The sequence below is a fragment of the Phyllostomus discolor genome, chromosome 1 (assembly GCF_004126475.2).
Source record: "Phyllostomus discolor isolate MPI-MPIP mPhyDis1 chromosome 1, mPhyDis1.pri.v3, whole genome shotgun sequence".
NCBI classification, from domain to species: Eukaryota; Metazoa; Chordata; class Mammalia; order Chiroptera; family Phyllostomidae; genus Phyllostomus; species Phyllostomus discolor.
The window spans coordinates 62,002-80,035 of NC_040903.2; the positions used below are offsets into that span (position 1 = coordinate 62,002).

At 44.3% G+C, this 18,034-nt stretch overlaps 1 protein-coding gene across 7 annotated transcripts in view; it reads left to right on the forward strand.

Annotated features, from left to right (window-relative positions):
• LOC114489918 (histone-lysine N-methyltransferase PRDM9-like) overlaps nt 1-18,034 on the forward strand; it is a 46,259-nt gene that overhangs the window by 19,835 nt on the left and 8,390 nt on the right. For 4 of the 7 annotated variants that reach the window (XM_036017706.1, XM_036017720.1, XM_036017709.1 and 1 more), the window contains exons 1-3: nt 13,456-13,830; nt 14,819-14,868; nt 16,837-16,993. In XM_036017706.1, coding sequence (XP_035873599.1) covers nt 13,548-13,830; nt 14,819-14,868; nt 16,837-16,993 — 490 coding nt within the window. In that variant the 5' untranslated portion in view covers nt 13,456-13,547. The other 3 variants (XM_036017735.1, XM_036017723.1, XM_036017730.1) reach the window with 3 other exon arrangements.

The following is an 18,034-nucleotide window of genomic DNA, read 5'->3' on the forward strand; positions in this document are numbered from 1 at the left end:
GAGAACTTCCCCAATCTGGCAAAGGGAACAGTCTTCCAAGAAATCCAAGAAGCTCAGAGAGCCCCAAAGAAGTTGGACCCAAGAAGAAACACACCAAGGCACATCATAATTACATTAGCCAAGGTAAAAATAAAGGAGAGAATCCTAGAAGCAGCAAGAGATAAGGGGACAGTAACCTACAAAGGAGTTCCCATCAGACTGTCAGCTGATTTCTCCAAAGAGACCTTACAGGCAAGAAGGGGTGGGAAAGAAATATTCCAAGTCATAAAAGACAAGGACCTACATCCCAGATTGCTCTATCCAGCAAAGCTCTCATTTAGAATGGAAGAGCAGATAAAGTGCTTTTCAGATAAGGTCAAGTTAAAGGAGATCATCATCACCAAGCCCTTATTTTATGAAATGCTAAAGGGACTTATCTAAGAAAAGAAGATAAAGAAAAGATATGTATAGTAAAAGGACAGCAAACTCAATTATTAACAACCACACCTAAAGCAAAACTAAAAGAAACTAAGTAAACAACTAGAACAGGAACAGAACCACAGAAATGGAGGGCTAGCAGTAGGGGGGTGGGAGGAGGAGAGAGGGGGAAAAGGTATAGAGAATAAGTAGCATAGAAGGTAGGTTGAAAATAGATAGGGGGAGGGCAAGAATAGTACGGGAAATGTAGAAGCTAAAGAACTCACAAATATGACACATGGACATGAACTAAAGGGGGAGAATGTGGGTGGGAGACGGGGTATAGGGTGGAGGGGAGAGAAGGGGGGAAATGGGACAACTGTAATAGCATAATCAATAAAATATATTCAAAAAAAGAAAAAAACGGAAAAAAATAACAATCAGATCAATACAAGATATTCAACATTTAATGCGTGCACAAGTATGAATGAATACGAGACAATGAGGTGATATCAGGTGTATAGGGCATTTGGGGGTATGGGGAAACAGGGTCTTGTAGAGGTAAGATGGATGATAGGCAATTTATGAAAAGTGCAGCATTCATGGAGCATTACTTTTTGTTAGGCAACCCCACAAACTACATGACAAAACCTAAATTAATAAACTCTTCCAAATTTCATCAACATAATCATTCGGTTGAAAATAGGTTACTATGCTTAAATTGTTAACTCTTGTGGCAACAGCGGCAGACATAGCCTGAGGGAACAACCAGCTTCCAGGAGGGCCTTGCATTGCCCACAGGGGGTCAAAGGACTGAGTATCCCCGTGCAGTTCAATGCAGACCATCCACCTCAGCCTGCAGCTGGTGGAGGGCAGTGGGGACTGTGAGCCCAAGGCAGGTGACCATGAATCCACAACCAGGAGGGGAGCCATGGCCACACAGGTGAGATAATAATGCAATCAGGACCTCAATGCCACGGGGACATCCGGCAGCCAGGATATGGGAGCTTTTAAAACATCAATGCAGTTGGGACATCAGTGATCCGATACATTGATTCAGGGGGACAAAGGCACAGCCAGGACACTGACACAGACAGGATATCGACATGACCAAGACATCTACACAGAGAGGACAGTGGTGCAGCTCATGTAGGAACTCAGTTGAGACATCATACAAACAGTACAGAAGTGCAACCAGAACACCGAGGGAACTGGGACGTCGACAAAGATAGGAAAGTGGCACAACCAGGAAATCTATGCAGGTGGGACAGCAGCACAGTGGGGACATCAAGACAAATGGGATATTGAAATGCAGGCAACACAGCAGCACGACGTCTACATTGACACAGATGAGACAGTGATGTGGAAGGGACATAAACACAGGACACCACCAGCATGGCCAGGACATCAAGGCAGAGGGGACCTAGACACAATCACAATTTCAGTGAGGCTGGGACATTATTAGCATGGCGAGGATGTGGACATGGGAGGGACATCGATGCTGACAGGATGTCAACACACATGGAACATTAGACCACACAGACGTGGACACAGATGAAATATAAACACAGGTCTGGCCAACAGGAGGCACCTACTTACCTGACGTAAAGACTCTGTTGTTGTACGTGGGGGAGAGAAAGGAAAACAAACTGCAGAGTCCATTTATATGAAACTAATAACATCCACGACTAAGTGCCATTCCATTCACCATTCATAGATCATTCACTACAGCTGACAGCCTTTCCTGTTGGCCTGCACTAAGGTGTTCTTCCCAAGACGCACTTGAGACAAGAAGAAAGCCACACTTACGACATTTTGCTAAATGACCATAATGAGCCATAAAGGAAGATTAAACAAATTACAAAGAACTAAAATTATATAGAGTATAATTCTTGCTCTCATTGCTGTTAATGTAGAAATCAGGAACAAATGGTAATCAATAGGTCCTTACACTTAAAAGTTATGAAATACACTTCTAAACAACATTATAATCAACATTGGTTGATATTCCACTGAAATAAACAACTTTTCCTGTTGACCTGCATGAAGGTGTCATTCCCAGGAATGCCCACGAGATGGCAGCAGTATGCACACTTAGAACACTTTGGAAATGACCAAATTGTACCATCCATCAGTTTTCAAAAAACTTCAAAGGACTGAAATTATACAAAATACACATGTCGTCCTCGTGGCTGCTAACATAAAAGTCAGAAACAGAAGGTAACTAGAAAGTCCTTTTATTTAAATATAATGAAAGACACTTCTCAAATAACGTTCCATGCGCCCTTGGTAGATAATTTACTATTGCCAATGACTGTTCCTGCTGGCCTGCACGGAGCTGTGATTCCCAAGTGACACATGACATGGCAGCAGAGAGCCACACTTGGGACATTTCTCAAAGGGACCATCCTGTGCTACGGACAGGTTTAACAAATTCCAAAGGCCTGAAATTATATACAGCATGTTTCTTTCTGTCATTGCTGTTAATATAGAAATCGGGAACAAAAGGTAACTACTAAGTCTGATATCTAAAACTTACTAAACGCACGTCTCAATGACATTTCCATCAACATTCATGGATATTCTCCTACAGTCAACCACTTTTCCTGCTGACCAGCTACTAACATGTTATTCCCAAAAGGCCCACGAGACGGCAGCAGAGATGCACACTTGGAAACCGTTCTGTTTGCTTGGGCAAAAGGTTCATTCAGGTTTTAGGGAAAGACACAATGAGAAAGATGTTTTTCCTATTCATCAATAATTTCACTGAACAATGTACTAACCATCTTGTCCCACTATTCTGCAGCCTTTCAGGCATCTTCATCCCAAATTTTTAGCTTTTGGCCAACCAATATAAAGCCAGTTTCCACAAGCATCACAGCGTTGAAATTATATACAACATGTTTCTCTAAGTGCTCTCGTTGCACTTAAGCTACAATTCATTATAAATGGGTGACTGGAAAGTCCTTAGATTTGGTAGTTACATAATACACTTCTACATAACCTCAAAAATAGAACAATTTGAATTACAAAATAAACTGAATGGGGATAAAGATATTACATACCAAAACTTATGAAAAACATCTTCACCCTTCAAAGAAACATTATCAAAAATAAAAGCTGAAAATACACAACTTTTGTGCCCATACTTATAACCTAAAATAGTAAATGAAATCCAGAGAAAGAAGACAGAAATGTGCACATCAGCATATCTACAATTGTATATACATGAAATGATAGCAATTCTTTTTAACTCTTGGGGTAGAATTTTGAATAAATGTTTTCTTATTGTTTAAGTAAGCAGTAACAAAGTAAATTAAAAATGCTTTTCACCCACACTTGGAACTTCTTAAAAAATGACTACATTTAGCTATAAAGCTGGTTTCAACAAAATGTCTCACAAACTATGCTTACTGCTCTCTTTGCCATTAATCTGGAAACCAGTCATAAGGTAACTAGAAGGTTCCTATATTTAGATGTTCTAAAATACACTTCTAAATACCTTCCCAAAATAAATCGCAGTCAGAGTGGAAAATAATTGACATAGCAAAATAATAACAATACTGTATACCAGACCAAGATCTTCCTGGTTTCAAAAATGATCAAAGCTTCAAACTGTTTCACAAGCAAAGGTAATTTTTGCCCCCAAGAGGGCTCAGGCAAAGTACTGAGCCATTTTGGATTGTCCTGAGGGGTAGGGAAGCAAAGGTGTTGACAGTGAATAGAGATATTGGATGCTAATAAGCACCAACAATGCAGAGGACAATGCCCCAGGAGAATGAACTCTCTGACCCAAAAGGCCCACAGTGCTGAGAATGAGAAACCCTACTCTGTATCATGAAGACTCCATTAGAATACAAACAGCATGTCCCTTTGCACCCTACACCTGAAATGCTGCCTTTCTTGGAACAGGAAGCCTGAAGCTGAAACTTAAAGAACAAAAAATGTCAGCTATGTTGCAAATATTGGGGAGAAGTGTCCTAGGCAATAGGTCAGGAGGCAAAGGAACATCTGTCCACTTAGGAGACCAGATCACACTGTGATTAAACACAGTAGTCCTCTGAGGATCCCTGCTTCTTTCCATTGCTCACACATTACTGTAACAACTGATTCATAATGTCACTCAGAACAAAGAGTCTTACTCTGTTAGATTCCAGATTTTACCATCTCAAGTTTTTTCCTTCAAAATGTGGACATTTGCTACATTCTGTGTTCTTCAGATTACCTACTTGAGGGCACACTTCCTGTGACAACATACTTCTGATTTCTAGGACACCGTGCTTCCAGGCCCTAAACTCATTTAAAATGCTAAGAAGGGTGTTACTATTTTATTTAGTCATTAATATATTCATAAGTAACAAAGAATTTTTCTAGTTCCTCACATTACCTCACTTCTTGTTTTCTTTCGAGCTTTAACTATTTCTAGTTCACATACAGCTACAACCATGTAATGATCATGATTGCATGAGAGCAAGTTTACCTTTGTAAGTCATGAGAATCAACGGAAAAGTATTACAAACAGAATTTAGTACAATGATGGGGAAATAACATGCAGAAATAAATATGTAGAGATACTAAGTTAGAGATGTAATTTTTATCAAGACTTGCTAGCAACAAAGCACGTTTTTTAAAAAACCATGGAAATGACAATACATAGGATCTGTGTGAAGAAAATTGGAAATTGCTACCCAATAACAGAAACTTTAACAAATGAAAAGTATCATCATGTTCTTGAAACACAAGATTACAGGGAAAAAAAACCACAATGATACCCATTTACCAAACTTGTCTATAAATGTAATGTAATGTAGATTAATATAGAAAAGTGGTCCCACAGGAAGTGGACAGTTAAATTGGGACCTGAGATGTGTACCGCAGTCTGGACCTCTTTCCTGCTCCTACAGGGTGGCTGTAACTGCCCCCCACTCCCTCACCTCATAGCCCCCACACAGCTCACCTCCTGCCCCTGGACAGCGTTGCCTGCATCACGTTAGGCTATGAGCGTCACCTCGTGACCATGGAGACTGGCGCCAGCAGCGCCTAAACTCCAATCCGCGTAGTTGTTTGTCTCTCCACCAGAACTGCCCACCCCTCACACCCGCCAGCCTAAATACACCTCCCACCCAGCCCCACCCACATCTGTGGCCCCCTCTCACCTCCAGCCCAGTCCGACTTTGACCTTAGACAGACCTCATCTGTATGTTTGAGTTTTAGTGGTCCATTTAAACAAAAGTAGTCAGGAATCAAGTATACTAGTGGACATGCAGTTTAATGCATACATTAAATACATCAATGTAATGAATACATTAATACATATACTTTATATACATGATATATTACACTAATGTAACAAAATACATTAAGTAACAAATACATTAATAACATATACTTAGCCCTGGCTGGCGTAGCTCAGTGGATTGAGAGCGGGCTGAGAACCAAAGCATCGCAGGTTTGATTCCCAGTCAGAGCACAAGCCTGGGTTGCAGGCCATGGCCCCCAGCCACCACACATTGATGTTTTTCTCTCTCTTTCTTTCTCCCTCCCTTCTCTCCCTAAAAATAAACAAATAAAATCTTTAAAAAATAACATATACTTCATAAAATGAAAGACAACTCTGAAAAAGAACTTGTTCAGACAATACAAATAAAATACACAAACTAGGAGAAAATATGAATTACCTAAAACATTGGGGTAACAAAGATCAAAAGAGAAAGAATAGGAAAACATACATAGGATGGTGCAGAAGTAGCTTTAATCAGAAACATAAATCACATGAAAATTACATAATAATATGCAGTAGACTTTGAGGTAAAAAGCATGAGTAGAGATGATGAGTGCTTCAAAAAGCTTAATTGACCCAGAAGACCCCAATGCACCATGTACTTAATATCATAAACTTAAATTATATAGAACAGAGACACAAACAAAAATGTATAATCATAATAGATTTAACAAACCTGTCTCATACAAGATAGAGCACACCTCTTTCAGAAACAAGACACCAGCTCACAAAATTCAGTAAGGGTGTAAGAAACACCATGAGCAGCAAATTGGATTCAGCATTCACAAAGAACCAACAGACTATACACAACTTTTCCTGCTGACCGGCACTAAAGTGTTGTTCCAAAAATGAACACAAGATGGCGGCAACCACACTAGGAGCCTTTTTTCCATTGACCATATTGTAGCAAGGATCAAGTTTCCAAAAAAGTACATTAAAAGTAGATTGAAATTATATAAAGTATGTTTCATGCTATCATTGCACCTAATCTAGAAATCAGTAGTAAAAGATAACTAGAAAGTCCTTATATTTAAAAATTATAAAATACGCTTCTAAATGACCCACAAATTAAATTACAATTGCAGTTAAAAAATAATTTCAAACGACTGATAATAAAAATAGTACATAAAAAACACTCTGGGAAAAATGTATTGATAAATCCACACATTAGGGACAAAGCCTGAAAATTCACCAATTTTGCATCAGATTACAGACCCGGAATAATAAATTAAATCCAGAGAAAGTGGAAGAATGGAAACATGCAAGTAGTGATGTCTGGAAGGGTATACACTTTTTTTCATTAAATGATTTTTTATTGTTATTCTATTACAGTTTCCCAACTCTTCCCTTTTGCCTTCCTCCACCCATCCCAGCCCACACACCCCACCTTGTTTAGAAGCATATATACTTAATATAATAGCAGTTAAAAGTAAAAGAAGCACTTACCTGTTTGGGTAGGATTTTCAATTATTTTTACTTTTATATATAATTTAAGTAAGAAGCAACAACAAAAAGGCCATCTCAGTTTGGGCTTAAAAAGTACTACAGGAAAACACAGCATAATTTAATAATAATAATAATAATAATAATAATCTAGTCTGTTGTGGTGACAACACCAGAGGCCTTTTCTTTGCTCGCCCAGTCTGATCTCGTTGTTCAGAGGGGCTCCTTTTCCAGTTTTCACTGCTTCATGTGCAAATGCAGCCGAGCAAAGAGGAAATGAAGGTCTAGATGAGAAGTCCTGTAGATGAGCAGAGAAGCCCTAAGCAGCACAGCCAGAGAGGGAGTTTCCCCCAGGGCTGCCTCACGTCAGGGCCTCCTCACAGCCCTGATGCTACGTACAGAAGCAGCAGCACTACTGAGCTGATACACAGTGTTGTTGATGGGAGAAACCTGGTTCTTCTTGCTGACGCATGTAAAGAATTACATATCAGCAAATCTAGTAGTATGTACTCAGGTTATTAGTGGTCCGCTTCCATGGAAGAGAACAGGACTGGATAGAGTAGGGGGTGAAAGGCAAAGTTTCAGGGCAAAGCAAGGCAACAAAAGCAAGAGTGGCTGAAGACCAGGGTGGCAAGCCCCTGGGCAGCCTGAGTCTGGCTGTCCAGAAGCCCTGTCGCCAAGAGCACCCCAAGCCCGAGAGAGAGAGAGAGAGAGAGACTCCTTTGTTCAGAGGACTTATATAGTTGGTGGGATGGGAGGAAAAAAAGTTACAAATTGATTAACGGGTAAATGCGGTGCCAGCTTTCCTGGGGGAATGTGACTACCCACAAGTAGGTATGTGTGAGGGTCTGTTAGCCCCAATTCTTATCTTGTTCCAAGACCCCATTTTTTCACCTTGTTGTAAAACAAATACATGACAGGAGGCAGTTAATCAAAACTGGGGCACGTTCCACAGTTATTTATAGCCTCTTTCTGTAAGCATCAGGGACTCCCTTGTAACACAAAAAGTGACCAGAGGTAGGCAATTAACCAAAGTTGTTTTATGGGCTCTTACTTTGGGCACCAGGGACCCTCGCCCACATTCAGGCCTTGGGATGAAAGTGCATTTTCAAGGCTTTCTTTCCCAGATAGTGGAAATGTTATATCGAATTTCAAGGACTTCCCTTCTTTCTTGCTAACGTAGTGTCTTTTGTGATGCTGGAACACCTGGCAATATTATCAGACCAGGCTCAGGACTGCTGAGTTAGCATGTGAGACTTGTCTCTTTCTTCCTCCCTGCATTGGTTTACTATTTATTCGACCTAATTGGTAAAAGGCGTTTCCTGGCAACCAGGGTGCTAAATTCTGCGCAGTAACAGTATTGCAGTCTCAGAGTTCTTCCTGTGCTGTCTCCTGCCTCAGCATGGTGCTTCATCATTCACCTGTGACAATACTGAGCTTCTTAACAATGCTTCTGTACTCAAGGCCATTCTGCATTAAAATTCAGGTATTTGCACTAAAGTTTCCTTCTTCACCACACCCCAACCTTGGGACTCCTCTTGGCATTGACTTGGAGCCAACAACTATAAACTTATAGACATGCACATGGACCCCACACACAAACCCAGAGACCCCAAAGCAACACCCAAAGAGACCCCAGATCTGAGACCCATAACCAAATAGAGTCAAACCCAGGCCACAGACCGCAGAGACAGGACCCAGATCTGTAACCAAGACCCCACAACCAGACTCCAGAATTGGAGCTGGACAAAGAACCCTAGTTGCCAAATGCCAGACACAAAAGTTGAACCACACTAGTCAGGGCTGAAAATATTATTAACAGCATTTTCAAAAATGACCTTGGATCCAATACTTAGATATAAAATTCATTGTGTAACCAGAAAAGACGCCGGCATTCAGGCTGCCTGTCTCTACCAAACCCAACAGGCAATGACAGAGATTGAATCTGTTATGGGTGCTTTATTCAGATGGCTGATGATCCGAGAAGATGTGGGTTCATACCCTAATAAACCATCTTGTCTTTTCTTTCCAGGCCAGACCTTTTATAAGGTGGGGGGGTAGGGAGGGTGGATAAACAAGGTGTGGTAAGAGCTTTGAAATTCAGGAAGGATTAGGTGAGCAAAGCTGCAGCATTCCTGTTCTGGGCAGTTAGCTGTTGGGGGTGGAGGGTGGGGTCATCTGTTCTTCTTGGAACAAAGGTTCAGATGTCCCCAGGCAGTAATCTTCTATCAGTGCCCCAGGAGGCAGGCTGTTTTCCCAAGAGCCAGGATGGGCTTTACCTGCAGTTTCTGAAACAAAAGCTTTAACATACACATTACTTGCTGGACTTAAAACTTTTTCCTTAAGCTAAAAATTTTCAAGTCTTGAGTCCCCTATCAATTGTTTTGATAATAAATGGTTTTCATCTCTCAAACAGTAACTGTGTGACACAGTATATTTTGCACTGTGGAGATGTTCCTGCTGGCCTAAACTTTTGGATGCAAATTACGCACTTTGGGTGGTCAAGGTGCTATGCAGATAAGGAAGGTAGCATGCACCACTGGATTTACTGAGGGTGTGCAGAATTTTTGTTGAGTCATTTTTAAATGCATACATATATAACCAACTACTTCTCATCCATTCTTTTATCTACAGAAAATATTTATAGATAGGTTTCTTTTTGTTTGTTTGTTTGTTTGTGGGATTGGGTTTTTTGGTGTAGGATGTGGGCAAAGGTTTCTTTTCAGTAAAGGAGAAAACAAATGGCACAACGTTCCAAATGACAAGAAGGAAAAGCAAGTTTTCCCCTCCACGTTGCCCAGTGATTAGTCCCTGTGTTTCCTCTCAGCACATCCTCTGCCTGGCTTTGTTTTTTTTAAACATAATTTGTTTTGCAGGATACTTTTCTCACATAATAACATTATTTGGAAGCTATTCTCTGTTAAAATCCATTAGAACCACCTTAGTAGGTTTTATGTCTTTAATGAAATGTCATCTATTCTCACCCATTTTTAATGTTCTATAATATTTCACAATGTGAGTGAACCATAATTTAACAAATTCTCTTCTACTGAAAACTTTAACATTATACCAGTTATTATATGTGTTGGATAAAATATATTAAACATACTTCATTTCATACGCAGGGAAGCATAACTGGGGAAATTTTTTATGCTTTTCTTTTAATTTCACTTATTAATTTGAAAGAGAGAGAGAGTTGTTCCACTTATGTATTCATTCATTGGTTGCTTCTTGTATACGCCCTGACTGGAGAATGAACTGACCACCTTGGCTTATAAGCAGGACACTGTAACCAACTGAGCAGCCAGGTCAGGGCTACTAGGGGAAATTTTCGAAAAGTTGAATTTCTGGGTCAGAGGGTATGAGGATGTTATTTCTGGATGGCTATTCTCAAAATGATCACTGGGAGGTCTGCACCAAAGGACCTGTCCCTGAGTCTTTCAGAGCAAGGACACTGCACCTGCTTGCTCATCAGCCTCAGAGATGTCAGGAGTCCTGTGGATCCCCACACGGGCCACCAAATTATGTTGATCTTACAAATATAGCAGTTAGTTATTTTACCAGCAGATAAGGGGTTTATTCAGAAACAGTAAAAAATTGCAATTTAGGACAAGCAAGCCCTAGCAAAAATCATAGGCCAGCTCCACAGGTAAAGGAGAGGAACATTATGTTACAGGGAGAAAGGAGGAAGTTGGGAGGGGTCATTTCAAATGAAAGTGCATTGCAGAAAAGTGTCAGTTCAGGGTGACGATGGTTTCCCTCTGGCTGAGGTGCTGGGGAGTCGGTTTCTCCTGGGAGCACATGGTACATCTTCATGTTGGGGCCTGTGACAGATAATTTTTCCTGTAATTGACCCTGGGTGATGCTATGTGACACCACCCCCACTGACACCCACCCAACTCCACTTTAGTGAGGTTTCCCTTTACTGCAGTTTCACAGTAATAATTAGTTAGTTGGCTCATTTCAGGTCCATAGAAATCAAGTTATATTTACGTGCTCAAAACGAGGTAAGAACCAGAAACACTCTCCCACTTTATTCCGTGAAAGCCAGTAGCAGCTACACTGATCCTGCTCTATGGACCCCTGTCCTCAAATTTGAGGTGTTATTTTTACACAAAATACCTGTAGGGTTTTTCAGTATTTTTAAATTTATTTAGTTTTGTTTGGTTTCATCTTGTCTTCCTATTTCTGAAATGTTTTTTACACCTGAGTTAAACATACCTATTACTCATAACACCACTTTTCTGAAACATCAAATTCTCCCAGTGTGTTTCCAGTATACTTGTTATGTCATTTGTTGTGTTTACATATTTGAGCCCTCTGGGACTTACTTTGTGTCTATGAATTGCGTGGTCAGAATTTACTGACTTAAGTTTCCCGGGAATGCAATGCAGTCTTGACCGCGTCCTCGCTGGTTATGCAGCTTTGGCTGAAAATGGGTTTAACAAAGGAAGGCCCGGACGGGCCTAGACAAAAGTTGGGGATCCCGACCACGGTCTGGTGGAACAAAGACACTTTGTCAGGCGGCAGGAGGGCCACGTCCACCCTAAAGACCGCCCCCGGGCTCGGAGCTCCCGCGGGTCGGGCCCCTCACCAGCAGCTGGAAAACGAGCCACGGAAACCAAGGAGCCGCTGTCCTCACTGCTGACAGGCGCTCGGGAGACCCAGAGCAGCCAATCCCCGCGGGTGGGGCGGGTCTTCCGCAGGCCAGCCCGGTACCCAGGGGGCTCCGCCCCCTGCCCGGCCCTTTCAACTTTTTCTGACCGCCCATTGGTGGGCAGGACCCTGGGATCACAGCGCTGATTGGCAGACTGCTATCCAGGCGGGAACCTCACCCGGGTCACCCTCCCTCTTCCCGAGGGCGGGAAGCCCAGGAGCCCGGAGAGGGCCCTCCGCCGCGGTGGGCAGCGCGGCAAGGACCTGGGATCCCGGCCGGTAAGCGGGGAGCCCTGCCCTGTGCAACCCTCAGCCCGAGACCTTCCAAGTCCAGCCAGAGAGACCCCAGATGCCCTCCTCCCGAGGGGCCCGAACCCCTTCAGCACCGAGGGGCGCGTCCGCTAACCCGGAGGACCCCCGTCTCCTGACCCCCAACGCTCAGACCCCCAAACAGCCCGGAACCCCAGTTCCCCTCGGCTCGGGGCGCCCTTCCTGCAGCTCGCCCGCCCGGGAAGACCAAACCTCCCCAAACGCAGAGACCCCGAATGCCGTCGTCCTGGAAACCGACTCAGTGGAGGGGACCCGGAAGCCCCTCGTGCGACGCCCCAACCCCCCTGAGCCGCGGCGGTCTGACCCTCCCCCCGGGACGCGGAGTGTCCTCCGCCCGGAAGACGCAGATCGAGTCCTGAGGGACCCCGGGCCTCTCAGCCCGAGAGACGGCGGTCTGCCTGCCGGACACTGCGCCGGCGCCTCGCGCGGGCTTCTCCGGACCCCGGGGGCGCCTGCGGGCCCTTCCCCGGGAGAAGCGCGTTTCCGGCGCCGCCACGGCCCACACGGCCGCCCAGGGGCCCTCAAATGCCCAGGTCGCGGCCTGCGGGGACCGCGCTGAGGCGCTGAGACGGTGCGCGGAGAACAGGGCGGGAACAGCGCGCCCCCGGTGGGCGGGCCTGCAGGTAGCTCCGCTGCTGCTTCCTGCCCCTCCTCCCGCAGGGCCCCGCGGCCCCTCTCCAGGAGCCCTGCCAACCGAGAGAAGGGCGTTCGGCCCTCTTAGCCCCTTCTCCTTCCACAGGAGCCTTGGACTCGGGGCTCGGACACCTTGAACCCCGACGGGGGCCCGCAGGAGCGCCCTGAGGGAGAAGCGGGGCGAGCGGGGTGGACGCCTTAGGTGAGCTGAGGGGTGGGCGGGGAGCACGGGTTCAGGGCTGGGAACAGAGCTCTGGGGACAGACGCCTGCCGCCCTCGGGGTGACCCTCTCGGGGTGACTCTCGCTGTGAGTGTGCACAGCGCTGGGGGAAGAGACGAGACTCCGTGTCGCAGGGCCGGTCAGGGAAGGGTCAGGAAAGTGGGAGAAGGCCCGGAGTGCGAGCAGGCCCCCAGGATGCACCCTGCAGGAACAGCCGCTCTGACACAACCGAGACGGGGGCTCAGTGCTTGCAGCACAGAGACCACCGAGGCCCCCACGTGCCCTCTGCCCCCAGGGGCAGGGAAGGCCTGCCAAGTGTTCTCACTCGCATCACTGACTTACTGATGTTTCCACTCTCCTCTCCGGGCCCAAGAAGCTTTGGAAGCTTTGAAAGACGCGACCCTCTACTCCAGGGAGGAGTGGGCAGAGGTGGGAGACTGGGAGAAAGGCCGGAACTTAAAGAGGAACTTCTACATGCTCCTCAGCCTAGGTAGCGGGCAGGCACCGGGCCCCGGAGCCTGGTGACCCATCAGGCTGCCGGGCTGGCTCCTGCTCAGGCGGCTCCATGTGCCCGCAGCGCCCTCCTACATGGACAGTGGTCGCAGGAAATTTGCTCCATCACGTCAGAGCAGGGCTGGCGCTGACGGTGCAGCGCTCACAGCAACTCGTTTTACTCTCCCATCCCATCCAAGCCAGTCCCACGGGCTTCCTGGAACTCCAAGCTCTTTGTTTTCAGGACAAAGGTCTTGTCTCTTTCCAGGTCTCAGGGCCGCGCCACCGGCTTTCCTGTGTCACCGCCGCAGGCAGGCCACCGAGCTCCAGGAGGGGAACCCTGAGGACTCTGATGAAGAATGGGCTCCCAGGCAGCAAGGTGAGGGGCAGGAGGAGCCAGAGCTGCCCTCCTGACTGAGACCTGGTTTAGGTCGGGCAGCATCTCAGGACGTAACCAGGGAACAGGTTTGCTGGTGCAGCGAACAAGCAAGATGCACAACAGTGTATCATACAGTGAGGGGCTGTTCCCGTAAACTTTCACCTGTGCAACATAACTATATGTATTTATAGATGTGTTAATAAGCAGTAAATGTGTAATAACATACAAGTGAATAAGAAGTAACTAATTCAGAATAGTCATGGTGGCTGATGGCCTGCATGGAGACAGACGGGAAACAGTATTAACTGTGGTGATTACAGGAGCTGGGGGGGAGGGCCAGGGTTGGGAGTAGTTGATCACTGTATCATTTCCTGATGTGGGCCATGGTGCTGCTCCGTCCAGTATCGGGAGTGTTCAGTGGGTGGGGTCGGTGCACTTCAATGGGTCTGGGGTTGAAACACAGCTGAAGTCAAGATGTTATCTTTAACGTGACTGAAATTCTGTTTCTGTGGTCAACAGACAGTGGATGCTGACCAGAGTCTAATGACACAGGAAGGGCCAGTATGTGCCCAGGGGGGAGGATACCAGAGAAGGGAGGCCAGGTGGTCCAGGTGCCCTTAGCCCAGACAAGACCAGTTTGAATGAAGAAAACAGGACGGAGAAAGGGTTATGTTGAAGATGTGGAGTTTCTGCACAATTACTTTTATTACACTTTTGTCAGGAGAGGCCAACTTATTTTTTAATAAATGTAATAGATGCTTCATAGGATGAAGCGTGGATGACACTTTGTCTATTTTTTTATCATTCTATAGAAATTAGTGGATGGCCCAAATAGAAGCCTGGGCCTTAATGAACATCAGAAACATTTTCCAATCATCCTGGGATTGTTCTTGGACTACTCTCATTCAGAATTTTGTGTCCCTAATAAGAATCTCCAGATTTTGGAAACATTTTCCAACCAAAACATTGATTTCCCATCATCTTTCAGTGAAACCTTCTTGGGTGTCCTTCAGAAGGGAACAAAATAAACACCAGAAGGTGCGCATTTCCCAAATCCTGTTGACGACAAAATTTTACTCGTGGAGAGAAATGCAGAAAGTATCCTAGGAACTGCCGCCTTCCTTTCCTGGTCTCTTCAACACATTGTCCAACATTATCATGTTTTTAAAGATTTTATTTATCGATTTTTTTAGAGAGAGGGGAAGGGAGGGAGAAAGAGAGGGAAAGAAACATGAATAGCTTGCCTCTCCCACACCTCCAAGTGGGGGACCTGGTCCACAACCCAGGCATATGCCCTGACCAGGAATGGAACTGGTGACCTTTCAGTCTGCAGGCCAGCACTCAATCCACTGAGCCACACCAGCCAGGGCTCATCATCATCTTAATAGTTGACGACTACAGCAACAGTAGTAACTACCAGTTGTTTCAGACTTTAAGAATTCTGTGTGAATAAACTCACATAAATGTTACAACAAGCTGATGAGGTATGTACTATAACTCAGCATTTATGATGAGGTAAGTGAGCTTTCAGAGAGATAGAAATGTTTGACTAGATATCTAAGATCACAGCATGAGGGATAGTGCAATCTAACCCATAGTTGCTTCTCTAAACCACTTACAAACTCATTAAAACTTTCATGGTTTTACCCTGGCTACTGTGACTCAGTTGGGTGTCATCCTGCAAAGCGAAAGATCACCAGTTTGATTCCTGGTCAGGGCGCATGCCTGGGTTGTGGGCCTGGTTCCTGGTTGGAGTGTATGTGAGAGGCAAGTGATCGATGTTTCTCTCCCTCTCTTTTTCCCTCCCTTCCCCTCTCTCAAAAAAATAAAATCTTTTTTAAAAATTAGAAAAATAAACTTTCATAGTTTTCTGAAGTTTACATTGTCTTATTTATATGTCATTACATCATTCATCTGACTGATGATTTCAACCAAAGTTCTTTTCTGCTATAGTGAAGTGAGAGATGCACTAAGACCTGCCGACTGAAGAAAATATACATTATATAGTCAGTTTGTACGGTGGATGGTCCCAGGTGAAGAAAAATATAAAATGTTCAGGATCACAGCCTCCCCCTCTAATCAATGAGCATCTCCCACCCCTGAGAAGCTTCAGGTTTCATGATTGAGAAACAACAAATAATAAAATGCCTTAAGGATTTTATATAGGTTACACACTCTTCAATAGAAACTCATCTGTCTGGAACTGATTTCAAACGCCGTTTCTTGTAAGATGAAGTAACAGCTTCTTTCTCTGAGTTCCAGTGAGGCCACTCTCATCCTGTTTAGAATCATTTGTTCAGTCCACCTACCTCTGTGTTGTGAGCTCTTTGAGAGGCTGGTCCATACCTGAGTCTTCTCAAGGGTCACAGACCCAGGTCAGGGCCCCCAAATGTTTGCTGAATGAATGATTTCACAGTTACAAATTACACTAGAAGATGATCAATGAATGCTGAAGGTAATTTCTGTGAGATTTGAAATATGGAGAAAGCTGAGAGGTAAATTGATAGCAGGACTGTAATCTCACATTCACACTGTTGCACAATTCACAGAACACTGGTCAGCATTATTTAATGGCACGTTCACTAGAACATTCAAAATTAGCATGTTACAGATCATGAAACTGAAGAACACTAGCTACTGATACAGCCTTATTCAAACAGAATTGGTGGGAACTAGCTAATCTAAGTACAAATATTCTTTCTAAGGTCTTGCAGATTTTATCACCATTTTATTTATTGTGTAAATATGTTTCTGCCAACTATTCCTTTATTCTCTTTCCCAATATCCTTCACTCTCAATATTATACAGACAGTTGAAAGAAAAGAACCATAAGGCATGAGTTCTAATCTTGGATTCATTACCCACATTGGCCCTATCCCCTCTAATAGTCATACTCCCTAGGTATTTCCAAGGATCAAAGTATTAAAGACATGCATGTAAAATGTATCATAAGCCTTAAAAAATTAAATACTTGTTATCTTTTAATATGTGACTCTTACATTGAAGGCAACATCCAGGGTGCCATTAAGCAATGAATATACTTTGAAGGAATTGTCAGGAACAGCAAATTTGATGACTGCAAGTGACTCAGAGAATGCCCGGAAACCAGTGTCCTCTCCTGGAGAAGCATATGCCTTTGGAAAGCACACTAGACAAAAATCAGGTAAGAAAAAATAATTGGATACTTAAGTTCTTCTAAGTCCTATAGAAGGGCTGATAAGTATGACCTTGGTATATGAGGTGGAGTTTGGATGGGCCTGGATTTAAGCTGTGCTAACCTCAGACTGAAGTTAGCAGTAGAGCTTTGGGAAAAATTCTATACATTCTCTGAGCTCCTGAATGCTAATGTGTAAAGTGAAGATAAGGATACTTCACTCATATATTGTTGGAAAACATTAAATTGAATTTAAAACAATTGACACATGCAACTTGTGCAATATACCCATCTGTGATGACAGCAACTACACTTTATTGGTGTTGTGCCCAGGCCTTTACTCAATGCCTAACACGTAATGTGCACTCCATAAATATTTTATGAATGATTAAAGGTTGGCAAGTTGTTGGGACCTGCCCTGCCTGGTTTCAGAAGCTATAACCCCTCCATGGCTAAGGCTGAGTGAGAAGCCTTCAGACTATAAGCAACTAAGGAGAGGAAACTTATCTCCATGGCAGGAGCTCCGCTTCTGCTCCTTTACTCCACCCTGCCTGGCCCCCAATGCTTGATCAGTTAGCCAATGACGGGTAAGATTCCTCAAGGAAGGAACAACCTAAACAGGCATGATCATGGGGAGGCCCCAGGTAAGGACTTGGGGGGCTATAGCAAAAGGGGGTGATGGACCCTTGCCCCTTGGCTTTGACATAGCTTGAGTCATCATTCTCGTCTTGGAGAAGTCTCCTAATCTCTTGGCTGCCTTACTTCCCCTGCCTGACTTAAGCCTGAAACAGGCTTAAGTGACAGAGGGCAGTGTGCCTTACTTCCCCTGCCCTGTGACAGAGGGCAGTACAGCCCTGGGCTGGAAAGGGTGGGTTCCCAGGGTGATCAGGCCTAAGAAAGACTACATAAAATCCTGTGAAACTTGCTTTGCTAAGAACACTCCCAATTAAATGATAAGGGTCTCAGCAGGAAATGAGTTTGTTTCCCAAAGTTTTATAGCTCTTTAGCTAACAGACCCTGACTCAGAATAAGCCCTCCTACTTCTTTGTA